This window comes from Ilyonectria robusta, assembly GCF_021365365.1.
Source record: "Ilyonectria robusta strain PMI_751 chromosome Unknown BGZ61scaffold_33, whole genome shotgun sequence".
Lineage (NCBI taxonomy): Eukaryota > Fungi > Ascomycota > Sordariomycetes > Hypocreales > Nectriaceae > Ilyonectria > Ilyonectria robusta.
The window spans coordinates 40,871-66,458 of NW_025764467.1; the positions used below are offsets into that span (position 1 = coordinate 40,871).

Below are 25,588 nucleotides of genomic sequence, written 5' to 3' on the forward strand. Positions count from 1 at the left end.
GAAACAAATAGTTTATTATTTAGGTTCCATGGTAGATGTTCTAACAGAAATGAGAGGAATGGACGAGGGCCACAGCCCCTTGCTAGGAACGCTCTAAACGAGCACCGTCACTTGAGAAACGACCCCCATGTATACAAGCTTAACCGACAGTAGCCCATCTACCATTATGTGCCTAATCTTCCAAAGCACATTTGTGGACGTCTTTCAAGGCGAAAATTCCTCGAATGCTCGGCGGTGGTGCCAACAAGCATAAACAACACCAAGACTGGCTGCAGAAGGAAATCTCGGGGGTTCACTGGGGTGTATCTGAATGACTATAACCTACTACTCATAGCCTACCTAATTCCACCGGGTGTATAGCATATCTTCTGTATACACCTTTATGTCTGAGCTCTTCTGGATCGACCCCGTGACAAACCGCGACACATGAGCCAAATAGTGATCAATAGACACCCTTGTCGTCTCTTGGCTAGTTGCCCAAATTTGGATGTTTTGCGACTTTGACGTGTTTTCGTGCAGCGCGATAGAAATTGGCACAACTGATCTTGTTCGCTGGGATGAAAATCGTCAATCCATCTAAGAAAATGAACCAATCCTTAAAAAGGGTCCAGTTGCTCCAACGCTTCTAGTTTAGAGTGTTGACTCTTAACTGCTTCGAGGCAATTATTATTTCAGAAGCAAATGGAAGGCCGATGGCATCAATGCGCACAGAGCAGACGACTTCAATAACTATAAATTTAACTTAATTAATTAAATCTGAGAATCGTATATGAAATCACGGAAATTATGTAGCAAGTGGAATTCATTAGATGATTAAATATACAGCTGTAACTTTTGTCTCAAAGTCAACAGTATATTTTCTTCATTTATGATATAAAAGATGCATCTATTATTCCGAGCAAATTCTCCCAAGAACCATCATTAACATTCATGCCTGATTCTAGCCCTTCGAAATGTTGCTCAGAATTAAAGGCGTTTGATACCTTCAAGCTGGACAGATCGCCCTCCTCAGATCTGATAATTCTCCCCAATTCCGGAGTCTCGTTCTCCGACGGCTGGGGACCTGTCCCACTGTTCACAAACAGCACCACATTGTGCCTGTTCATCACCAATTTCAACATCTCGACAGCTCCGTTAATGAGAGTTGACTGTGCTTCTGCCTCCTCCAAAATACTCCATGCGCTCTCAATTTCTTTTCGCTTACTTGCCTGCTCATTCTCATCCCTGTTTGCTCCATGGGATAAGTTCAATACCAAAACTGCCAAGGCTAAGAAGTACCCATATGCAACTGCTCCTAACCTGAACCGTCCCCTAGTGAAATCATACGCTTCATTTCGTAGCAGTTTTTCTGCATCGATAATAAGCCTGGCACTCTCAAGAGCGGCCTCCAGCGAAGGCGTGAATGTTGGTTCAAGTGTTCCACGGGCTAAATACGGGAGGTGTAGCCTGCAGCGCAGGCCGTGTACGAGTAGAATGAGCACATGCCTCTGAAAGATATAGCTCCGAGATTGCTCGAATTCCATGGATAGGAACTGGTCGGGTGCCCTAGAATCCCCGAAAAAGAAAGGAGGGACATCTTGTAAGAAAGATTGGATCATTACGTCCATCTCCAGAACATGATCATATCCCACGGCATATGGATCGAATCCTATGAGTGGAGCGCGATCATTGAAGGATCGGATTGCTTCGGACAAGCGGATTCGTTGCAGGAAATACGACATGGAGGTTGGCCGTTCGATTGCTTGCGGTATCAGGTGTTCGTCCGTCATATCCTCGTCGTTGAGATTTAAAGGCTTCCTCACAGCCATATGATGTGGGTTGATTGAGTATGTACCTTTTTGAGGACCAGAAAAGCAAGCCATCATCCTGCATCTTGAGTTAATGAAAACACTAGGGAAGCATACTAAGTTGAAAAAGAAAGCATACCAATCGGTGGCAACAAGATGCCACCAGACTCGCCTCCCGACTTCTGCTTTCACACCAGTAAAGACAGGAACAAATGACGAAGTAGAATCGTGTTGGTTGTAGTCAAGACGATGTAGGCCAAGTTCGCGAGACATCGCGATAGCTCTGCTGAGGGTCGCGCTTGCCCGCGGAGAGATGCCCTCGATATTATGGATGGTACCGTTCAGGATTATAAGTCCCTGTATGCATTCCAGCGAAATATCAGACTTTTTCTGGACACCTCCCAGCACATCAAATGCGAGCTTGATCCAGAACACTGACTGCGTGTTGGCTTCTTTGCAGTCTGAGAACATATTTAACCTATCATCATAAGTGGTCCAAGAGTGGGTAACAGCAGCAAAAATGGCAAGTAAAAGAATAAGAATTCCTTTCGGAATCGATGTGAAGCCTAGTTGGAGATGCTCAAAAACTCCAGCCACTAGCCTGCACAGGGAGGGCCCATGAACGACGTGGTGCGTGTAGCTAGTGTCGGCGAGATATTTACGGACCAAGACTTCTGCCTCATCTGGACTCGGTAGCCAGACACATTTTGTGGCATCTGCCATTCCGGATACCGATAGAGTAGGGCTATAAAATCTATTGGAAGGGAGGTGGAGAAGCAGTTTTATGGGGTGTGTACGGACGAGTAACTCGTTGTTGAAGGCTGAATCCTAGTAGGCGCAGTAAGCCGGTGTTCTCAATCTTGCGATCACGCAGTAAATCTATGAACGTACTTACAATAAGCAGTGTACTGAAACATGATCAGTCGATAAACATGGCATCCTTCACTGAGTTTTGGAGCCTTGGGGGGAGGCGGTGCTGGGAATTGGCAGTACTACTTGGTGCCACAATGGTCGGCGCCGCACTGATAGGAGGAGGGCCGTTGGTTTGCAAAGGTAGAAGAGATTCCAATCTCTCTAGCCGGCGCAAAACTTCGGGATGGATGTCAGGCGGCGATGATTTCCTGCTCACCGCACGTTGGACGGGTGGACAGGGAACTCCACGAGCCGTGCAGTTAGTGCAGGGGAACACGCGGCTGCAGCGTAGCTTTCGGTCCCTGCAAAAGTGACACGAAACCGGACGTGACTCGCGGCCCATTGTAGGAACGAAAATGGGCAAGGTCTCGTATACAACTCAAGAATCAGATGGCGGCGTTGTGGAAGAACGGAAGAAAACATTGTGGAAGCCGAGAGCCGCGGGTTTCCCGCGGAGCCCAAGAAACACATGATGGATGAGTGGAGCCCTCCGGAATTTGCGCGGAATTTCCGTGACATGTAATATGTAGTATCGTAGTGTGCGTCATTTTGAATGGGCCTAGGAGTCGACCCACACATGCGCCGAGGGCAATGGGATGTTGACAATATGACACAGCCTTCCGAATATTAAATTGTTGAATTGAGACCCTGTATTACGAAACCTTTGATAGATTCATATCTTGACATTACGATGAATACGCGGTGTATCTTTAGGGTATATTGGGGATAGCAGATAAATGTAACTCAATTCTTAGCCCCGTCGAGGCTGCCCAGGCTTCGTGCTATTCTACCATCATATTGATGTTATTTAAGCGTCGATAACTGCTCGACATGTCCCTGCATCTTAATTTCTTGATTATTCCATTGAGCAACACCTTCTCCGTATGATTCCGAAATCGTGATGTACCGATCCTTTTGCTCTGGCAGGATGGGAGTTAGCTCCCCATCCCGACACCATTTCTCAAATGTAAAACTGGCATTTCTAGCTGGGAGGTCGAGGTAAAATTTGTTGAAATATTTCAACCCTGTGGTTGGACTCGTGCTAATGTCCGAGGCACGGGTTTTTGGGCCAACTGGAATCATTTCATGAAGGCCGTTAGGGTGCCAGACGGACGCGAAGGCAATCTTAGTGATGCCATCCAGATCTGGTGTCATACACCATGAGATGAGAACTTCCCCGGTCTCAAGGTAGAACCAGAGGGCGTAGTAACCTTCTCCGATGCCGAAATTACCCCATTGCCTCTCGAACAGGGCATAAGACTCATCGGGGTTGATCTTTGCACATTTTCCGTTAATGGTCAGTGTGCCAGTCAGACGCGTAGTTGGGTTGGCCTAGAGATATGCAAATGAGTTTTGTTGAAATTTTGCGTCATTTTATGAAACTCACCCAGTACCAAGACCATCCAGGGAGGCAAGTAGAGTAATCTGGATCAGGGCCCCTATTGACGAGTTGAAGCCCACCACCTCCACCATAGTAGAAGTTACCACCAGTTGGCTGGATCTTCACATCCAATTGAACACCTGCAAGGTTCAATACAAGGCGCGTATTGGTCCATTTGTCTCCGTCTGTTGGGCTCAAGATGGTCAGAGTGGTGCTGCGCAGATTCAGATGCTCGGAACTGCCGGAACCAGGCTCTATAATGGAACCCCCGCGAGACGTCAAATCCTGAAGATCATTCAAAGACAAAAAAGTACCAAAGAGCTCAGATCCGTTAAGGCCAGCATTAGTTGTGAGGTGGTACTTCTTTCCATCTTCCGTAGTGATCCAATGAAGCATGAAAACGCTGGTCCAATTAATGAATCTGTTCCTGTGTGATGATGCTGTGCATAATTACTTATTGACATTGTTCCGATCAGATGTAACATGAGCCAGAGTTTTTCGGGCGTCGTATCGATTGACATATGTCTAAGTCGATCAGTCATGGAACTAATCAAGGGTTTTTTTTTTGCCATCGCACCCCGTCATTTTCAATCGTCGTTGGTGGATAGTTGGGAGGAGCCCATGAAGTAGGTGAGGGCGCCATGTTTGAGCAACGATGATAAGATTTCAAGGCACGATAGGTCAAGTATGGGTTATTCGACCAAGAGTGTCCAAAGAATAGGGCAATTCATGTTGAATATATAGTAGGTTGAAATACAATGACGCCTAAAAGAAAACCCGCCACGAAGTTGACCGTGATCTGACATCGGTAAAGAAAGTCTAGACGCTAGACTCCACCCTTCAGGGACTCCACGGAATCTCCGAAACGACTTACAGCTTACCCCTCGTCTACATAACACATCACTTACCACTGTAGTCGTTCGTACTAACTAAGTGGTTCGAGTACAGGGGATAATTGACACACTACCTCAATTAACTTTGGGTAATAGGTTATAGCTCGGGGTCTTGTTATTTGCCAAGAGTCCGGTGTTGCAACGCTGATACTTGCGGACTACTACAGAGGGCTCTTTTAAAAGTCTTGTCCTGCTAATCCGCTAAGAGACGCTACTGGATTAAGCGGGAGGAGAATCGGTCATTGGATGTACGTCCATTTTTCATGTTTTACAATCTTGAATCCAGGCTGACATTGCTCATGGACAAGGGCGACACCATGCTGGTCACCTTCGCGGACGGGACGACAACTTCGCACCTGAAGTTCAGACTGTCATACAGAACATGGACCAAGATCCTCTGAAGTGGGTCTTGTTCGACTGGCCGTCTTCATCTCGTTGGAATTTCTCAGGGGGCAAGGTGGCGCTGCTTGAAGATGCAGCCAACGCAATCTGTCCACATCAAGGCATGCCAAGCTACCCCCCTCCCCCATTGTCGAGTCGTAAGGTTCAAATTAACTAACTTCTCTCTACTTAGTAAACGGGGCTGTACAGGCCCTTGAGAATGGCTATATCATCAGGCGAGCTCTTGGTGATTTTTCAATGCCAGATCACATGTTCAACACCCCAGTCTGGAGGACTGGCTGAACAAATCCATTCGGTACCCGCGCTCGGAGAAGGTGCGTCGTCAAGGTATTTAAAAATACCGGCATTACCTCGAGGAATAAAATAAATGTTGACTGAAGCTCAGGGGCTAAGATAGCCGAACTGAAGGGGATCAGTGAGGACCAGATCCGCCGAGCAGGCCGCTGGAATCAGGAGCAGATGATCGGCTGCTACCTGAACTGCCTGCCTCGCAAGTTTATGCGCACAATGGCCAGGCATCTGCTACAGAAGGGGTGCTTCGAGACACGCCGTGCCAGCATCATGCCGCCAGAGACGCTCCTCTCTCTAATATGGCCAGACCTTAACCGTTGGAAGGGCCAGTTCGGCCCTACCCCCAGTCAGATTAATAACCTTGTGACCATGGGACTTACGAACTTGCTCTTTTGCCTCCGCGAGGTTATTTTACAAGACTCAGTCTTTCTGATCAAGAAGTTCCCAAGGAGCCCGGTTTGGAACCACCCAGTCTTTCAGAATAAGGCTTACTTGCTGTTCGCAGAAGAAGTATCGTCTCTCGTGCAGAAGAGGGCGAGAGGCCAAGCCAGCTAGCCCTCCTAGCCTATGCCGTCCCAGCCCTTGCAAACTACCTCGAGTCTGTCGATGCCCGCAATGATACGAGGATCACCAGCCTACGGGCCGACCTTCAAGCCGAGCTCCAGGGCGTCAGGGAGCAGACCTCACAGCTCCAGTCGATCTTCTCAACTGGTCTTACCTTCTAAATCAAGACAGTAGCTAGGCCTGGTTTCTTACAGCTACAACCAGCGCCAGCGGAAGAGACTCAGAGCCAGGATACATTAGCTTGCTATCATATTGATGATGATGTTCCTTGTTCTCCCCGGCTCCTCTTTCCTGTGAGGTATTTTTTGGTCAATCTCGCGCCCCATGACTAAGACAGGATATTAATGTATCAGAGGGTTTTTCTTATCCAGACCTTAGTCCGCCACCCGAGGGTCAAGTCCAACAATATCCTATGAGAAATGGAGACACACCCCCTTTTACATCGCCTACCATTCTTGTGACAGGGGGTTAACAGCTGATCTTAGATAGCTAGGATTGGCACTAAACGTCGCTGATATAAAAATAAAATCAAGCTGGAAATCCGTTGGCTGTGAATTGCGAGACAAAGAATCAGCTGCCCCACGCAGGTGGAGGACGGCACTATCCAGCCCAATAACAGCAAAGCAAAAGAGCCGGGTTCCTGTTTCCAACCGCCCAGCTGATGCCTAAGCGCCAGAAACTATCACACCGAGGTAGCGGGCTTGGAGAGGTGCGTGATTTTCTGGTTTGACGAAGTAGCGGAGCATCACTGTTTCTGCTGGACTATATTATGCCTCAAGTCCCAGTCTCGCCATTGGAATTGTGACGATGCATTTTAAACAGCAACTTTATTACCGAACCACGTTGTCTTACACTGACCCCTCCTTTAACATCACCATCCCAAAATTAATAGGGGCACCTGGTTTTGTCGCAGCGTGATAGCCTGCTTTTACTTGCCTACTCATGGTTAACAAGGAAGTCCACGACGCGCTCGCGGCCTTCGTCGCCGAGCGAGACTGGGCGCAGTTCCACACTCCGGAGAACCTTGCCAAGAGCGTCGCCATCGAAGCCGGCGAGCTCCTCGAGTGCTTCCAGTGGAGCGCCGAAGCCGACCCCAAGCGCGTGCGTGAAGAGCTTGCCGACGTCTTGACCTACTGTCTGCTCCTCGCCGACCGCATCGGAGTCGACCCGGGGCAGATCGTGTTGGAGAAGCTTGAAATCACGCGCAAGAAGTACCCCGTCGACAAGGCGCGGGGCAGCAGCAAGAAGTATGACCAACTTGAGGATCGCCCAGCTTGAGTTCTCCAGGGATGCCGTCGCGGCGTGGAGGGCCCATGGCGAGGGGCACAGCAGCTGGCCTGTCGTATACGTGTTGGGTGATGGCCGCAACACCACCAGGGCAAATTCGAACCGGCTGAGGGACATCTACGTCGGGGAGTCGCTCAACGCAGCCAGCCGACTGCGGCAGCACCTCGATACGCCCGAGAAAGATCATCTCAAGAACATCCACGTCATCTTGGATGAAAGATTCAACAAGTCGGTCTGCCTTGATTTGGAATCCTACCTCATCAAGATGCTGGCCGGCGACGGCGCCAACCGGGTGCTCAACCGGAACAACGGCATCACCGAGTCGAGATACTTCCAACGCGACATGTATCGCGAGGGCTTCCGCACCATCTTCGAGCGTCTTCGAGCCGATGGCGTCTTCACGCGGGGCCTTGATGAGATTGAAAACAGCGATCTGTTCAAGTTGTCGCCGTTTAAAGCGCTGACCGACGACCAAGCAGCCTCGGTGGACGAGATTGTCAGGGGGCTCCTCGCTGATCTCGAGAGCGACACCAACAGCATGATGGTGATCCAGGGCGATCCAGGCACGGGCAAGACGGTGGCGGCCATATACTTGATCAAGCTGCTCGTCGACATCCAAACCTTCACCACACTGGAAGATTTGGACAGCGACGCGCGGTTCGCGACATTCTTCACCGACGCCAACCAGAGGCTGCTCCAGGGTCTGCGTATCGGCTTGGTCGTGCCACAGCAGTCGCTGCGATCTTCCATCAAGGCCGTCTTTAAGAAAACGCCCGGACTGCATCCGTCCATGGTCATGACGCCCTTTGACGTGGGACAGGCAGACAGAATGTTCGACCTGCTGCTCGTCGACGAGACTCATCGGCTCAATCAACGTGCCAACCAGCCTTCAGGAGTGCTCAACGCCAAGTTTACAACCATCACGAGAGCGCTCTTTGGCAGCGACGACACCAGCAAGACCCAACTGGACTGGATACGGGCCAAGAGCCGGCACCAGATCTTCCTGCTGGACGCAGCGCAGAGCGTCCGCCCCGCCGATCTACCATCCGAGATGTTATCGGATCTCGTAGCTGATGCTCGCGCGTCTCAGCAGCACTTCCAACTCCAGACGCAGATGCGCGTGCGAGCGGGATCTGACTTTGTGTCGTACGTCCGCTGGATCCTCGACCCTCGTCCTCTCTCGCTTCCGCGGGTGCGACGCGACTTCGGGGACTACGACTTCCGCACCTTTGACAGCGTCGCGCGCATGAGAGATGAAATCTTCCAGCGCGATGCGGAGGTCGGTCTCTCACGTATGGTCGCCGGCTACGCGTGGGAGTGGCGGACGAGGAGGGACAGGACGCTCTTCGACATTGAGATCGGCGACACGAGGCTCCGGTGGAACAGCACGCCCACCGACTGGATATCATCCAGCAACGCCCTCGAGGAAGTGGGATCGATTCACACGGTGCAAGGCTACGACCTGAACTACGTCGGAGTTATTATTGGTCTGGATCTGCGGTTCGACCCTGTGCGGCGTCGCCTCTTCATCGATCGAGACTCGTACTTCGACAGGAAGGGCAAGGAGAATAACCCAGCTCTCGGCAGGACCTACTCGGATGATGACCTGCTGCGGTTCATCACACAGATCTATGCCGTGCTCATGACGCGCGGCATCCGGGGGACCTACGTGTACGCGTGCGATCCTGGGCTACAGGAGTATCTTAAAGCTCTCATACCATTCCATTCGTAAGAATGCCCCAAGGGTCTATGCTACGCCTGGCTCAACGGTATGGGGCCCGCAACGGTAGAGGGGGATCCGTTGTCTTTATCTTAATCTAAGGATAAGGCTTCTGCTACCATATTCTCGTTGCAGTCTGAACATTGGCCGGATTGTGATTTGCGGCAGTTCACTGCTGACACTCTTGGTCTGGGAAAATATTTGATGGCAACGGTTGCGAGAATGAAGCAGGAATAAAACGGAGCTGGGTGGTAATGGTATTTTGAACAGAGGGGTTCCGGCAATGAAAGGGGACACGACAATTATACTAGAGGAGGACGCTCGCTCCAAAACTCCTGCCATGCAGCCTCCCATGTTTGTTCGAGCTCGCGTAACCAATCCGTAAATGATAATTCTTTCTCAGGTTCGCCTTTGCGGATCATTTTGCCATTCCTCACGCCACTCCAGCTGTCGCCCCGGGCTGCTATATACATGTGCTCTCTGCGACACGGAACTTGCAGCACGATTGTATCTGCCTCTGCCTCGCTCGTGTCCGCGGCTTCTATTGCCCGGTTCCTGGCGGTCTGGTTCTTTTTGTGACAACTCTGGCAGGCGAATGTGTTGGTGCAATAACAGCATAGATAAACGGCCTCTGTCTGGACATCGCCAGCGACTACTCTCTCGCAGTAACTGCAGCTCACAGGGGACTGGTATTTGTTTGTGAACAACCCGTCGTTGATGACGTAGAACTGACAGGAAGCGGCGATCTCTGCATGCTCCTCGAGATCAGGCACCAAGCACAGGACCTTGGCAAGTATCTGGAAGCTTGGGGCGTCGTTGTCCTGCCGCTCGTCCGTCAGCGCCTTGATGCATCCGCGGAAGGCCATGTCGGCACCCTCGAAGAAGGCCAATGCTGGGCCGAGTTTGCGTCGCATGATGGACAATGGGATGCTCATTTGAGACTGGTTGCCCTCAAACTCGGGCCGGATTCCCTCCAACTGGGACATCACCTCCATCATCTTATCGAGGGCTGCCTGCTTCTTGACGAGGGTATCTTTCTTGTCGACGAGTTCCTGTTTCTTTGTCGTAGCATCCAGGAACTGATTAAGAAGTATGTCTGAGAGCCGCCAGCTGATGCGAAATATAGTATCGATGTTGCCGACTGCTTTCACGTTGAGTGCTCGGCGAAGAATGTGCTCCGCATCTTTGGCCTCGCCCACCTCTTTGACCTCGTCCACCTTCAACTCTGCCAACACAAACCGCACAAAATCAGCCCACCAAATAGACAGCGTCTGCGCTGCTGCATCATTCTCTTCAACCAGGTGGTCGACTGCCTTCTTGTAAGTCTCGTTGACCCTTCGGGCAGCTGACTCGCCCTCTCTCTTCGCTGCTTTGTGGATTCGTCTATGTGTTTCAGCCATGCATCCCTTGATAAACTGCATATGCCCCACGTTTTCCAGAAGTTCAAGAACGTTCTTTGACCCGTCCTTCTTTGACCCATTCTGGTTTCCACCCAGCTCGTAAACTAGCTCGTCGAAAAAGCCCGTCGTGGTCTCCTGATTGGTAGCCTTCGCACAGTTCACGGCTTCCATTATACTCCGCAAAGCTCGTTCGTGATCTCCGAGGACTGCTTCCACCTTCGCCTTCAACCAATAAGTTCGCAAGATGTTCCGCCTCTCCTCAGGTAACATTGAAGTCATGTCGCCGGGCTTCATTTGGAGCGCCGTGACGAATGCTATCCGGGCTGCTTTGAGATATCCCTCCATTCTCGATGTCGTTGGCGGTAGTGAAAGAGCACCATCCTCAATTGCCATGTCTGTTTTGTCCTCTCCCTGCCCATAACAGATTCGCCCAATCCGGTTATAAACTTCAAACCCATGCTTGGCCTCCGCCGCAGAGAACATGTGTTTTTGTAGATCATCTTCGTACCCACTGATGCTCGGACCAGGCTCGCCGTTTTGCGCTTCAATAGCCTTGTCAAAGGCGTCTTTGAAAACTTTGAACACTTTCTTGTTGTCTGGTGCCTCGATCATCTCAGCCCCTTTGAGAACCTCTTCCAAGGCGAATTGATGCAATCCATCATACCGCAAAGCCATCGCGGTGGCAATACTAGGTAAGAGCCTGTTGTCTTGATTCATTGACACGTTTGTCAAGTCCCTTGCCACTTTGAGGATTGTTTCTGCGCGGTTTTTCGGAGTAGTTTCGTCGAGTGCGTTCCCTCTGACTTCCACTGATGCATCGTGTCTTTCCCAATCGCGCTGCGCTTGGTAGGCGAATCGAAAGGATATATATGCGGCGCTCGGGAACTGTGCCGCCAACCAGTTGGCTCTGTGACTCTTTGCCAATTCTTCAAGGACCCTACAGGGAAGCTTGTCCTCAACTCCGCCCTCTCGTATCTTGAGCCACGTACGAGCAGCTGTACCTTCGGGCAAATGGGCCATTTGACTGTACTGTACTGAATACAGCCAGTAAGAAATCATTTCCAAGGTGTTATCCACCTCCTCGTCGTTCGTTCCCAGTAGGGATTGACAAGCTTCCCAATCTACTTCAGCTTCCAGGAGTTTTAATGCGTTATTCTCGTTGCTGAAGACATGAGCTATTCCTTCTACCATGGTCTTTGCGATGAACAGGGACGCTTGTGTCTTTTTCCTGCCTGGGGTGGTAGTAGCCGGCTTGTTACGCTTCCTTGTGTCTCCTGTGGTAGCTGTTTGCTGATTTTTATCCGATGACGATCCCGGTTTGTTCTTACGGCTGGAGCCTTCGCGTGTCCTTTCCGATTTCTTTCTACTTTGTTTCACTGGAGCATTGTCTGGGGCCTTGACTCGTGCTACGTAGGGTGATGAGGCCGTCCGTAAGATCTCGAACCAAAGTGTAGCAGCTTGACACTTGAGTTCATCCCGACTCTTCGCCATGTGTTTCCCGACGTCGCTCTTCCAGCTGAGAATATGGGAGAGCATCTTGAACATGAGAACTTCGGCCGATGATGATGGAAGAGAAGACTTTCCTGTGGACCAGAATGCCTGGAGCATAGAATGTCGAAACTGAATTAGATCGTCGTCGCCCTCATGACCAGCATCCTCCTGATGCTTTTTCGTTGGCCTGGATACAGGGGCTGACCGGGAAAGAAGACTATTCATTTGATCAGCATGTGCACTTCCATACGAGAGCTGGCCGAGCTCGTCTGACTCACAGGGACAGGTTGCCGGCGAGTTCCACTTTCAGTCTATCGCCGGCCGCAAGGCCTAATTGGCGGTTGGAATGGTGTTGATTCTCCGGGTTGGCTGGCGTCTCGTGACTTGATTTGCCGTCTTCCTTCGGTTCTTGGAAGATAGGCCATTGAAAAACCAACTCGAGCAGCAATTTTGCTGCCCCAAGGCTTATATAGTGGTTTTTGCAGAAAGCGAGCCAGGTGAACAGACACTGAAGCTGTGCTCCTTCTTGCGCGTTTCGGTCTTTGGTGCATGTGTGAAAGAGGTCTTTGTATATATCCTTGCAATCTGTTTGGAACGTTTCTAACAGAGACAAATTGCTGCCGCCATCCACGTCGAACCGCCGCAGAGCGTAATCTACGTACAGGTAGGCTATCATGGGGATGGTCAGCAGGAGACAAGGACCCGGACAATATATCGGCGCTTGAGCTTTCAACTTACTCGTCGCCTTCTTACACACTTCATTGACAAGCGTTTCGTGTGTTTTCTGTGGAAAGTCGCTAAGTCGCGGCAGGCTCATGGCGAGATGCTTGGTGAAGGTACGGAGGTCGTTGCCAGCGTTTGTGTTGCCATCCCCTAGGGCAATCGTAGACCCTTTTGGAATCATGCGATCCAGGTTTGAAGCGGCGGTGAGGATAAGACTAATCCGTAATTTTCTGTCTTTGATGCTTTGTCGGAAATCGTTGAGGCTCTCCCTCGACTCAACAATATCGACATCGTCCAGAATCAGGAATAGCCAGGGCTGCGGCGAGTCGCTCTCTAGTGATGAGAATCCCTTTACGAAGTAATCTGTCCATGTGGGATTGGTATTTTGAGATTTCTCCCGGAGGCAGTGATCCATGGCCCACTTCCGATACGCGTGGTCTTCTTGTTCGACGATCTGGATAACGCAGCAACGAATCATGTCGTCAACAGAGTTCCTGCCTCCACACTCCTGGCCGAAGCAAAAGTAGGCAACTGATATGCACGCTGGTTCGATGGGGGTTTTGGTTCGATTGATGGGAAGCTGACGTTTGTAGTTCTTGATATGTTCGAAAATAAAGGACAACAGCATGCTTCTCCCAGTGTGACGGTTACCTTTTATGAGAAGGGTCTGAGAGCTTCCATCTAGTAGGGTCTGGTAAGCCTCTTGGTGGTAGATCCACTCGCAGGTGCCGAGGAGGCGTGACGACAACATCTTGGCCAGTCGCCTTCGGTGTAGGCTCTCCGTATCCCCGATATCGAACGACGCCCTCAGGGTTCCCAGAACGTGAGCTTGATAGGTGACGCGGTCCACCGTGACGGTATCCCCTATCTGGTTACGGACCTTCTCCGTCGCAGGTTTGTATCGTACCTCGTAGGAGAAACTGCGGAAGTCTTGTCTGAAATTACCGAGCTGCATGTGCAGGTCAACGATGTTCGTACTTAGCCCATCTATCTTCCCCACAATGTGGTGTGTATCCTTGGCGATGACGTCCACCGAATCTCTAATATCTTTAACGTTTCTGTCGACGTCGACGGAGATACCCAGTGTGCAAAACATTGCCGCCGAGTCGAGCCGGTTTAGCTGATCCTGAAACATGGCATGCGTATCAGATAAGGGTGTAGATGGCTTGGCGAGCTCTTTGATGAAGTTCTTGAATTTCCCGCGGGCGACATACACCTGGGCATCGACAATGAAGCCAAGAAGCCTATCGAACACATTCAAAATCTGCTCGGCAAATTGAGGTCCATCTGGCAACCTCCCTTCGAGGATGGCGAGGCGTTTGAAGAAGCTTGCCGTGAGTTTGAAGAACTTTTCGATTTGGTCGAGTTGATCCGATACTTTCTCCGTCGCACGCAAAACAAAGAGGAGCCCTTCCGCGATGACGGGCGCCGGTGCAAATACGGTGCCTGCAATGGCACCGATGGTGCTCGCAGTATGGAGAATGACCTGCGTCGCGGCCTTGGCAACCTTGACAGTGCTGCTGTTAGACAGGCCTCGGATACGCTCTTTTTCAAACTCTCCAGCCAGCTGATTCAGGGTGTCTTGCATGGTGGAATTGTTCCATGGCGTGTTCATGGCGTGTTCATGGCTTTGGATTGGTCGAGTTTGAACTTGATGCCGACTTTCTGGTTGTGTTTAGCCACCGCCGCAGTCCACAATTTGCCAATATCGGTGCGCCATTGCAAATCCATTACCGGATCCATCGCTGGAGGTTGGGCCATGATGAAGCTTGGACAGGCGTCGGCGTCGTGTTTGGTGGAAGCGGCGGGGATTCGTCATTAACAAGCCAACGATGGGCCCTGAAGATGAGGTTATATGGAGGCCACGGTTGGGGGGAAAGCAGTTCCAAAGTACACACACCAGCAAGCATTCCAGTGTATGTATGGATACATAGCAGAGGCAAGGGTATATGTAGTACTTCAAAGTCGCAGGTTCTCGGCAATACGGAGTGCACTCTGCTCGTCAGTCATCTGTCAAATCCTTGCTTTCTGGTGCATGTGCGAAACCCGTTCGAGTGCTTACATGGTAGACTCGCCAGCAAGGGGATGAGTTAATTGGTTCAAGATACGTTTCCCCACCGCCAGTGCATAGGTATGCAGTGAAAAGTCCACCAACACCGCACGCATCGCCGAGCTGAGCTGTGCCCACGAGGGCCTCAAAATCGACGCGTGGGGTCGGCCAGGCCATGTGGTGCAATCTGATAGGTGAGCGTTGGCTTAGCTCAAGCCGTAGCATATGCAGGCATCCCCCAGTATGCAACAGCAACTTTGCTCCTCTAATAGCAAAGAGGAAATGCAGATTATTTAGTCAGCTCTAAATAATCTGCGCAGAGCGGACTAGTTCTGCCCTACTACAGTTTAATTCCTGGGCTATTAGAGCGGGATTTTGTCGCTGAGGAGAGGGGCTAGGGAAGCCGGAGCTACCTGGGGTAGAGGCAGGCCTGATCTATTAAGGATACATGGCTTTCCTGGTCGAGACAGCTCATGATCTCGTCCCTCTATAAAGATGAGCTCCCCCACTTTGCTGCTCGTGGCTCGTTCTCCGCGGACAATGACGATAGCACAGAAGATGAGTCTGCGCAGCATCCGCATCGTGGGTAGAGAATGAAGATGGCGTCAGCTCGCCGTGTTCGAAGTATCTCGGACCCGAGACGCGAATGCGCGTCGACCCAGAGCACGTGTGGCTCTGCCTAGTACACATGAGCTACCTCTCTTTGATGCTGGGTACGTCGTATGGCTCATAGATGCTGATTCAATATTCCAACCGTGACTTCATTATGCTCTAATAACAGCTTCATTTCTGTGTGTACTGAATTGTAGTCGTGCGAGTCTGCAAAATCCCATCCTCACTGTCCGTCTCCCCAGTAACATGCCCTTCCACTGACTCTTCTGATCGCCCGCCGTGGATATTGACGTCGGTTTTGACCAGACCGTCTGGCCGTAAGCTTTGACGGTTGAAGTGGGTGCCGTGTTCAAGCTCGACCAGCGTGCCAAAGTTCTTGCGGGAATAGTTGGAACCGCCGAATGTACGCAGCCCATAGTTTCTGCTGCCGCTTTTCTGCGCGCTTGATAGGCTGGCGTTGCTTTCGCCGAGTATCTTGGGCGCTACATGCCTAAGGAAGACTCGTAACGTGGGCAATGAGCCGCACATTATGAGAAGATTGGCCTCGATAATACTTCAAGTCACGTTAATAAACCACTCGCGGAACGGATGTATCGTCGCAGAGGATAACTTACACCCAAAGACAACCCTCAGCCAACGACCAGCTTTGGTCCGGGTTCGAAAGGCTGGGTAGCAGAAGAACCAACCGAACGATGGACGTGACGAGGGTAATGGAACCAATGGCGAACACGCCAAGCAAGGCAATCTTTTGTCGCGTAGACATCTGAAGTCCCAAGATGGTCGGAACAGGAAGCATCAAGAGCATTAAATCGGTAACGCAGCCGAACGCCGCCTGGGTGATGTAAATGGGAGGTCGGTTGATGCAGGTGGCGTTGGTGGCGAGCCGAACATCCCACGTGGCAGCAATGGGCTTGCAAGCGAAGAGCACGCTGAACCAGATGCCAATCAAGCTGCCAGAGCAGATGAAGCCAGTGAAGTAGACAGTGTATTGGTACCACGTGGACGGCGAAAGGCGGAAGTAGAAGAAGCAGAGCGTCAGTTTCGATAGAATCGTGGTCGGGATGTATGTGAGTGTTGTCGACATGACGAGCTGCGTAAGTTGTATCAGCGATATTCGTTGGTTACAATAGTGAAGAGATAGCACGCACGAGGGAAGACTGTGTGTTGCTATCGACAGGCATCTCCCACGCATGGACTCCGAGGAGGTTGTGGGTGTAGGCGTGGAGCAAGCATGACTGGGCAGCTATCGAAAGAACCTGTATAAGTTAACTGTCAGTATTTTTCGGCGCTCGATTGCAGAAGCAATACCCAGGCGAACAGAATTAGATCTATCAACGATCAAGTCAGTTTAGAACACCCAACGCGTCTTGACATTTGATCAACGCACAGTCATCTATCAGAAACTTGCGTATCAACACGGCATTGGTGTACATGCGCTGTCCCAAGAATATCGTGGCAATTGCGAATTCGAGGCCGAAAATCCAGTACGCATTTCGTATCGTCGATTCAGCCGTCTGCGGGTTTTCGAAGTCGACCTGGTAGCCCGCAGGCGGCTCAACCGACACTTCAACGCCATCGACAACGGGGAACGACATGGCGGAGAGCCTAGCTGATGGACGGCAGCCCAACTAGCGAGAAGGTGAAATTGACGAAATGTTAGATGCCAAAGCGGCCAAAGGGACGCCTAGCTTTTAAGCATAAGGTGACAGATCGGGCTCCAACCCGTCGCCACGATCTCGGTGAAATTAGACAGCGATCGTTGCACAGACTCTTAGCAAGGATATCTTGTGCACAATTTGTGAAAAAGTCCAGAAGTCCGTCCCACAACCGACCAACATTTAGGCCGAGACAACACCACGGGCCGCGAGAACAACGCGGGGATCAGGGACAGGCATTGGGGCTCGACAAGGGCTAAAAACCTTAATTACGAGACTGACAGGGCAAACTCCAGCAGCAACAGGGCGGGTTTTGCGGGTAAGCTTGTCTCGGCCCGAGACTAATCCCTGACGATGATGACTCGCGGGCAAGATGGGCAATAGTTCCGCTGGACTCGACGCTTTATTTATACCTGCCGATGTAACCTGGCTGTTCCGCGCAAGTTATCCTACATGGGAATCTCGATTGCGGGACAAATGCATCATGGAGTTCATCTCCTCCCCGATTGAGATCCGAAGCAACTGAACGTGAAGCGTTTTGCCATTGCGGCCGCGAGGCAAGACTGCAAGAGTGTGGCGGGACGGCATAGTGCTCACAGAAAGACCGGTGAGGTCTATTAGGTAACCTGTCATAATTGTGCAACCGTGTGTAAGTTAACAGAAGGCGGAGGAACTCAGTTCTAGGTCTACTGCGGAACTTAATACGCCTCCAGTAAGCATAAACAGCAGATCTTTTCCACTCGAGGTCGAGCCGTGCGGAGAGCCAAGCCACTCACCGAGCAGCTAGAGAAAGGGGTCATGGGAAGCCGAACCGTTTCCTCCAATCATTAGCTTTTCGCAACAATTTTAGATTATCGCACCCTGAAGTTTTCACTAAAACTTATTATTGTAGATGCTACAACGATGTAGGATATTGAAGAGGAGTCGTGAGGCAAGGAGCGATGATATCGGCTTATCGCTGTATTCGTACGTACGTATCCCAGACCGAAGTTGGTCGCATGAACCCACAGCCAACACAGCGTCACATTGACCCCCAAATCCCGGTTCTTGGACCCCAGACGGCACATGAGATGCGCTGTGCCACCCGAATCCTTCAACTCGCCGGGGTTGCGTAACACCTGCAAGGCCCCGGAGAAGCCCTGCAGTACCGGAGCCACCGAAGCCGCGAATAAGCAAGATCAGCGAACTACACGGCCAACACAGCGTAGGATTCCTCGTTACTTGCCTTGGCATCTCACGGTCATGGAATTGACCCTGCATGAACCTCTTATTGTACGCAGACAGCCAATCGCATTCTACCGGATGGCCGACCCTAGGTTTCCGTGGACTTATATCCTTGATCCCAAAGCACTGGACCACCTGCGCGATTTTCATCAACTTCAGATCCAACCGCGTCCAAGTGCTTGTTCCCAAAGAGGAAAAGAGGCTGATCGTTGCCGTCGACAAAAAGTAAAACGTTCCCACGGACGTTATGCTATTTTCCACACCCCGTCGTGACGCTTCTGCCCCTACATCCCCCAAGGCGTTGAAGGTGGCCATTTGGTTTCACTTTATTGTAGCATTATGCGCTTCGACACCCCCATTGGTGCCCAGGTCTTTGCCATAATGGCTGCCTCGGCATCGGTGGCACAGGCCGCCAAGATCGAAATGAGGGACGTCCTGGAAACTTGCGTAAGTGGACCGGTCTATCCCAGCGAAACTCTCCCGGGCTGACGACCTGCTTGTGTCACAGTGCGCTTCGTTGGAGACTGCTGGCTTGAGGAACGTCTTCTATCCGGCCAGTGACACTTACCAAGTCCGCACGGAATCGTACTTTTCCGTGTCTTCCCAGTTGCAGCCTTATTGCATTGTCCAGCCTGAGACGGCTGAAGACGTGGCCGTCATCCTGACAACTTTGACTCCTGTCGCGGATTGCCAATTTGCCATCCGAAGTGGCGGCCACACCGTCTGGCCGGCCAACAACAGTAATTACACTCCCGTGTATCGCTTTAACGAGTGCAGATTACTAACAGGCTACAGTCAATGATGGTGTCACAATCGACATGGGTATGAATAACCTTTTCTTGAACCGACCGTATGCTCACATCAGCTGTTTCAGGACTGATGAACAAAACCACCTACATCCCGGACACCAAGGTTGCAAAGATTCAAGCCGGAGCCAGGTGGAAGGAGGTTTACGGCGCCCTTGAAGCGTACGGCGTGACCGTGCCTGGCGGCCGTACTGCTACTGTCGGTGTAGCCGGATTCCTGACCGGAGGTGGTAATACTTTCTATACAGGCCGCCATGGGTTTGGGTGTGATAACGTCGTCAACTTTGAGGTCGTTCTCGCCAGCGGGTAAGAGTGGCCATCACAGTCTAAAGAAGACATTCGCTAACAATCGGTCGTGTCAGGGACATCGTCAACGCCAATGCCAAAGAGAACAGCGACCTGTTCAAGGCCCTCAAGGGCGGCTCTGCGAACTTTGGCATCGTGACTCGCTTCGACATGCAAGCCTTTGACTCTCCTCTGCTCTGGGGAGGGCTCGTCACCTACGATAAGAACACCACCGACGAGCATATCGACGCCTACCACGACTGGACGAACAATATCGAGAACTACATGGATGGCTCGGCTATTCCTTTCTGGACCTACAGTCCGCAGACCAAGGATATTTCCATCACAGTTGCTTACGAGGACACGACGGGCGCTGTGTCGCCGCCTGCTTTTGATCAGTTCATGAAAATCCCCCAGGCGACGTCTTCAATGCGCAAAGACTCGCACCGAAACTTGGCCGTTGAGCTCGAGCTGATCAGTGGCTACCGGTAGGCTTCCCCCCATCTGCCTGAAGGCTAGAATACTGACATGCCCGAGTAACGTCTGGTTCGCCATTACTTTCAAGAACGACAAGGCCCTATACAAGAAGGCCTTGGACCTACACAGGCAATTCGTCAGCGACTGGAAGGCCCAATCCCCCGACGGCGACTTCATCTGCCACGGCATCTTCCAAGCGATCCCGACTATTTTCTCCAAACACTCTGTCGAAAAGGGCGGCAACGTCATGGGTCTAGACCGCGTAAAAGATAACGCCGTCATGTTCCAGGTGCAGCTGATGATCAACGGCGTTGAGCAAGAGAAGATCGCACGGAAGCGCATGGTCAAGTTCCGAGAGACGATCAAGAAATACAGCGTCAAGAAGGGAGGCGCGGTCGACTGGGAGTACCTCAACTATGCAGACTTCACGCAAGATCCCCTGAAGACGTACGGCAAGAAGAATGTCGCGTTTATTCGTGAGGTCGCTGCTAAGTACGACCCGGATGAGGTTTTCCAGGACCGATTGCCGGGAGGATTCAAGATCTCTCATGTCGCTTAGACCTTTGAGCTGGGAAAATTAATCCTCTCTTAGTTAAATAGCCACATAGTCACAGATACAGATAAGAGAACGCGAAAAATACAACAGACATCTCACCAGAAGAATAACTAACGGTGGCTGCAGGGACAATTTTTTGGCGAGTACTGAATCCCTTAGGTGAGGGTAAAAGAGGATAACGGCCGCTCGAATACATGGCAACGAGACTACGCACGGGCAAAACCGTAAGATTTGAACCCATGCCAACATACATAGACGTCGCGACGCATGATTCCCCGGTGATTGTGTTAAGTTCGGCCATACAACTGAATGTATGTATTATTGGAATTAGAGAGCCGCCATCAGAAAAAGGAGGCTCCCCTCGGTACTCAACTCAGGATTGATTAAATTCATGCTCTTCTGCAATTGTGGTTTTTTTCGTGGATCCGAGCTGTCTCAATGTACTGGCTCTTCCCTCGTTCTCCTCAACGGTTGGGTCTACAATAATGATCTCGGCTTTGCCTGCGACGAGGCCTCGTTCCTAGCAACAATCGACTTGATACGCAGGTCGAAATCTCCGTCCTGCTGCGCAAAGAAGCTGTAGCCCGTCAGTAACTCGCATACCCTTGTGTATCAAAGAAACCGTCCTCACCTGCGGATCATGATATTGACTCTCTTGATATTCGCCAAGTCAAGAGGTTCGGTGTCATTTTGTACCGTGCCTCGAAAGGTCGGTACTAGGTCTGCAAATTTGATGACGACTTGGTTAAAGGATCCTGATTTCTTGCTTGCATCTGTGGGAGGAAGCTGGAAGTCAAATTCCCAGCTGATGGTGGCCTGCTCTCTGCCGTCTTCCGTTGGAGGAAGCACAGTGTCTTTGAGATTGAATGAATACTTCTTTCCATCTGTATACGGTATTTCAAGCAGAATGCTATCGTAGTCGGATAAATCAAGTCCTGGCCAATCGTCGACGGTGCGTTGAGAAGCGAAGCCAGCCCCCCCAAGAGTGGAATAATCCAGATGACCAGAGAACTTAGCAATGGGTACCCAACAAAGATTGTCGGGTGTCTTGGGCTGGATAACCTCTAGAGTGGAACGGCTCTTCCCTCCGCGAACAGTGTCGTCAGAGGCAATCCACTGGCTCTTGTCCCAGGGGGTGAAGAGGGCTAAGAAGGGCCAGCCTCGCTGTATGATCTGAGGCAAATACATGGTGGAGGAAGTAAGGGCAGGGTGGCTTACTTGATTGAGGTTTAGTGATGCCCCTTTTATAACCGTTGAGTGCAAAGGGCTTGATATCAACTGCCGGATACCGAGGTTTCCGAAGCCCCGGCTGTTCCGAGGCATACACCCCTGCCTGCTGGGAAACGGGATCATAGACCCTGCCAACTCTAATCTAAATCATAGGCTATGTGACGTCACTCGAAGCGAAAGCGAGCTTGGGACGAAAAGATGACGGAAATTGGGTGATCTGTCATGCTCCCTGGTCCTTTTCTAGAGCTTCTTATTAACAATTGTTATTAAAGCAATTCTAGGAGCTATACGGTATAATAGAGACCTTGACAACCTCGTGAGCTGTCTTGCGGAGGACTAAATCTATGGGGAAGTCATTGTTCCGAACGGGTAAAGGTGCTCCGGGGATGGCCTCGAGAACTGAGCTTTGCCCGAGGATTGGTCGCCGCAAACAATGAACTGTAGGAGAGGAGTGTAATAGCTAATGCTGTGCGAACAGAGCGAGTCCACCGCCTCTAGGAGACATAGTTTCTGTTGAAAGCAGAGGCCATGGCGGCCCGAGGTGAGTTTGGTAAGCATGATATTCTGGGTGATGAGTGGTGATGGTGTAGAAGATGGCTCAGTCTCTCGAAAGGACATCCTGCTAAATTTCATAATTGAACATTTTCGGACTTGGGGTCGTCGCAAAGACCTTACCAACCCAGGCTCGTAAGGTCTGTTGGGGTCTCATATGCGGGAGCCCTGCCACCCTTTAGCTCTGTTTTCAATCGAGCTGAAATTAAGGTGAAAAGAGTACGGCGGAAGCGGAAGCTTCTGCGTAATAACATACAATTCGCAACGTAGCCATCTCTAATCTTAATAGTTTGTACCTTATATAACTGAAAGTGATATTGTTGATACTATTGTTGGTGTTTTTTTTACTGTTGAGCTTCTAGTCCCCCCTCTGGGTACGTGTGTACTAGGGCACCCTGAACTCTTGATAACTGAAAGTGAAATATTACGGCGAGCGCTTAACTTATAGTACATGCGATTCCAATTGTTCCGAAAGCACAATTAGCACATACATCTCCTCTGGACCACCCCCAATAACCCCGTAGACAGCGTCGTCTGGCCTGATATCATGTGGATGGCCAACCACAACTGCTCCTGGAACTGCTCGATCCTCCGGTGGTACTCCCGTATCGTCTTGGCCCTAATTATACCCCGTCTCCCACCCGCTCTACCATGTCTTCTGCTGCCTTTCCGATCCCATAATCCGCCCTAACAACTAATGACAACCTATCAGCAACCAATCATTGTGGCTATCCCGCAAAAACGAATAATCGACTGCATCTTCACTATGGTTGTTCGCGATCCGGCCGCCTAAATGGCCCCTATCTTGGAACTTGAGGTATTTACTTCGTACCGAAGGTTGTGCCAAGACAATCACACGTCTTCAGAACTGAAACAGTTATGAAGATAGCGAAAGCGGCCGCTTACAGAGACCAAGTCCAAGCCTAGGCCTCCCCTCCTTCCCTAATCCAGCCCGGTTCTGCCACACGAAAGATCATGATCATTGATTTCACAACACGAGGCCGGTAAATTTCGGTGATACGCATTTTCCCGGCTGACACATGGGCTGAGGACCAACGGGTAGTGTTGGCAGTGTTCTATTGGCCATCACTGCCTTGGCGATGGGCTGCATTGGCGGGGCGGCCTGTTCAGGCACCCATGCAGTTGGCGATGACATGTCCAAGGCTGGCTGTCTCAATTCTAACAGATCCTCATTCAGTAAACACTTCGCACAGTAGGCCTCTCTTCGTGACTATCGGACCCTACAATATCATCTGAAGGCACGAGCTTGCTATCAACCTTCTCTACAGCTAAGAATGGCCCCCCTCGAGAACGCCGACGTTCCGCACGAGAGAGCACAGCAGCTCGACGATGCTCAGACCAGGCTCCGGCCGACAAGCGAGCGAAGTTCAAGCGACCACCAGCTCGGACCGATTCCAACAAACCAGGAACTGCCGTTCCCTCCCTCCTACTCGAGCCCAGAACCAGGTGGGGTGCCTATTCACCGCCGATCCCCCCATTACCCTCTCGGCCAACTCCCTGCGTCGGTCGTCTACCCGGTTTCCGATTCCATTCAAACTACATCGATCGATAGCGACAAGATCGGCTCTGAGACCCGACGGGCTCAGGTCGTGGAATCTGAAGGCGAGAATGGGATGCCCCCAGACGGAGAGACAAAACAAGACACCACTGGTTTGTGTGATGCGCTGGAGGCAAGAATAAAGGAAATGGTGGACAGGGAGGTTGCCGAACAAGGGCCGGCGAATCAAGAACTCGAGCAGAGGATGCTTGAACAAGAGGAGAAATATAGGAGACTTGAGCGGAGGATGGATGAAAAAGAGAATGGGGATGAGGGACTGAACTGGAGGATGACTGAAAAAGAGGAGCAGGATAAGAAAATGAAGCAGAAGTTGAACACCCAAGCCAGGAAGATTCGCAACTTGATGAAACGGACTGCTATAGCTAGAGACGCCATCGAGACCTTGCCTGATCTTCGGAAACAAGTCACAGACATCCAGGCCTTGGAGTCTCAGCTTGAGACACAAGATGAAGCGATCGAGAACTTGGAATCACAGCTTCGGGGACAAGATACAGATATCCAGGACTTGGAATCTCGGCTTCGGACACAAGATACAACGATCGAGACCATGAAATCTCAGCTTCGGGAACAAGATAGAACGATCAAAGACTTGCTTCAGCTTCGGAAACAAGTCGCAGATATCCAGGCCTTGGAATCTCAGCTTCGGGAACAAAAGACAGCGAGCGATGCCATAAAAGGCAAGGTCGAGGAGTTGGAAGATTGGTTCCACAACCAAGCGAAAAGCCACGATGCCTTGGAGAAGCAACTTGAAGAAAAAGACAAATTAATCCATGCCGAGGTTGCGCTCAGGGATGAGGAGTTAGAAAAGCAGTTCCAGAAACAAACGAAAAGCCACGATGACTTCGCGGAGCAACTCCAGGAACGAGACAGATTGATACATTCTGATCTTAATCACCTCATCGAAGGCTTAGCAACGCAACTTGAGAAGCAAGATGGCCGTGCTGTGGCCCAGGACACCATGTTGAAGCAACTTCAGAATGAAATCAATGGGTTTAAGGAGCAGTCTCGGGGACTCCAAGACCGCGGTAGATCCAAGCGGAGAAGCCCACACCAAGGATCACGGAAGAAGTCCGGGCAGCGGCCTCAGAGCCAACACAGGTTCACGCGATCGAAATCAAGGCCCAGAGAAGTGTATGTGGAGCAGAAATTTTTATAGTCGCAGCCAGGATGCAGAGTCGAGATTAGCCGGGGTTGTATCGTTGATTGCATCCTCATCCACAGGCGTGGCATTCGGAGATTTTAGGTTGTTTCCTCATTATGTCAGTTGTTGTTTTGTTAACTTGATGCCTTAATGCTCCAGTACTTACTCATATATAAAATAAAAAAAGTCGTGTGTGACACAGGTTCTTGAACAAGTGCTCTGGAGACTTCAATGCGTATATTTTCCCCGTCTTGACCTCCAAAATATTCGAGCTCAAAGTAACTCGCGTCGGCCTTGTAGCACGTTTTGAAACGTCTTACCACGTCGGGTTAAGATTTGGGGGGACAAGAAAGCCTTCGCGAACAAACCCAACGCTCTAAACCAAGGACTAGCCAGAGCGCCGAGGCCGGGGCGCGTGGAAGCATCACTTTCGACAAAGGTGCTATCCTTGATGATTTCGACTTTAGCCTCTTCGTCACCACTGACGACAGCCGCGTTACCTTTCGTCACCAGCCAGATGTTCCTGTCCCGGAGAAGGAGAGTTTTCCAAGCTTCTTCACTAGGCTGCGC

The 25,588-nt window shown here is 50.9% G+C and overlaps 8 protein-coding genes across 8 annotated transcripts; 3 read left to right on the top strand and 5 right to left on the bottom strand.

Annotated features, from left to right (window-relative positions):
- Positions 1 to 866: 866 nt before the first annotated feature.
- BGZ61DRAFT_484967 (uncharacterized protein) lies at positions 867 to 2,510 on the bottom strand (the record flags this gene model as incomplete). Its single annotated transcript, XM_046249663.1, has 2 exons — positions 867 to 1,866; positions 1,927 to 2,510. 2 exons carry the CDS (start codon positions 2,508 to 2,510, stop codon positions 867 to 869), a joined length of 1,584 nt encoding a protein of 527 aa, XP_046096644.1.
- Positions 2,511 to 3,503: 993 nt separating this feature from the next.
- Positions 3,504 to 4,723, bottom strand: BGZ61DRAFT_539211 (uncharacterized protein; the record flags this gene model as incomplete). Its single annotated transcript, XM_046254765.1, has 4 exons — positions 3,504 to 4,031; positions 4,087 to 4,483; positions 4,535 to 4,605; positions 4,658 to 4,723. The coding sequence occupies 4 exons, from the start codon at positions 4,721 to 4,723 to the stop codon at positions 3,504 to 3,506; spliced, it is 1,062 nt and encodes a 353-aa protein (XP_046096645.1).
- Positions 4,724 to 7,172: 2,449 nt separating this feature from the next.
- Positions 7,173 to 9,249, top strand: BGZ61DRAFT_499228 (uncharacterized protein; the record flags this gene model as incomplete). Its single annotated transcript, XM_046251377.1, has 3 exons — positions 7,173 to 7,294; positions 7,518 to 9,017; positions 9,072 to 9,249. The coding sequence occupies 3 exons, from the start codon at positions 7,173 to 7,175 to the stop codon at positions 9,247 to 9,249; spliced, it is 1,800 nt and encodes a 599-aa protein (XP_046096646.1).
- Positions 9,250 to 9,539: 290 nt separating this feature from the next.
- Positions 9,540 to 14,466, bottom strand: BGZ61DRAFT_539214 (uncharacterized protein; the record flags this gene model as incomplete). Its single annotated transcript, XM_046254766.1, has 3 exons — positions 9,540 to 12,345; positions 12,407 to 12,797; positions 12,867 to 14,466. 3 exons carry the CDS (start codon positions 14,464 to 14,466, stop codon positions 9,540 to 9,542), a joined length of 4,797 nt encoding a protein of 1,598 aa, XP_046096647.1.
- A 1,218-nt stretch (positions 14,467 to 15,684) lies between these two features.
- BGZ61DRAFT_368077 (uncharacterized protein) lies at positions 15,685 to 17,108 on the bottom strand (the record flags this gene model as incomplete). The annotated part of the gene is made up of 5 exons (XM_046241857.1): positions 15,685 to 16,066; positions 16,128 to 16,603; positions 16,662 to 16,769; positions 16,822 to 16,841; positions 16,901 to 17,108. 5 exons carry the CDS (start codon positions 17,106 to 17,108, stop codon positions 15,685 to 15,687), a joined length of 1,194 nt encoding a protein of 397 aa, XP_046096648.1.
- Positions 17,109 to 18,773: 1,665 nt separating this feature from the next.
- Positions 18,774 to 20,519, top strand: BGZ61DRAFT_484972 (uncharacterized protein; the record flags this gene model as incomplete). The annotated part of the gene is made up of 6 exons (XM_046249664.1): positions 18,774 to 18,839; positions 18,901 to 19,132; positions 19,188 to 19,214; positions 19,267 to 19,504; positions 19,561 to 19,971; positions 20,021 to 20,519. The coding sequence occupies 6 exons, from the start codon at positions 18,774 to 18,776 to the stop codon at positions 20,517 to 20,519; spliced, it is 1,473 nt and encodes a 490-aa protein (XP_046096649.1).
- A 391-nt stretch (positions 20,520 to 20,910) lies between these two features.
- Positions 20,911 to 21,704, bottom strand: BGZ61DRAFT_522931 (complex I intermediate-associated protein 30; the record flags this gene model as incomplete). The annotated part of the gene is made up of 2 exons (XM_046252566.1): positions 20,911 to 21,093; positions 21,148 to 21,704. 2 exons carry the CDS (start codon positions 21,702 to 21,704, stop codon positions 20,994 to 20,996), a joined length of 657 nt encoding a protein of 218 aa, XP_046096650.1. The 3' UTR covers positions 20,911 to 20,993.
- A 1,787-nt stretch (positions 21,705 to 23,491) lies between these two features.
- BGZ61DRAFT_462756 (uncharacterized protein) lies at positions 23,492 to 25,220 on the top strand. The gene has a single exon (XM_046247339.1). It carries the CDS (start codon positions 23,594 to 23,596, stop codon positions 25,031 to 25,033), a length of 1,440 nt encoding a protein of 479 aa, XP_046096651.1. The 5' UTR covers positions 23,492 to 23,593; the 3' UTR covers positions 25,034 to 25,220.
- The last annotated feature ends 368 nt before the right edge of the window (positions 25,221 to 25,588 follow it).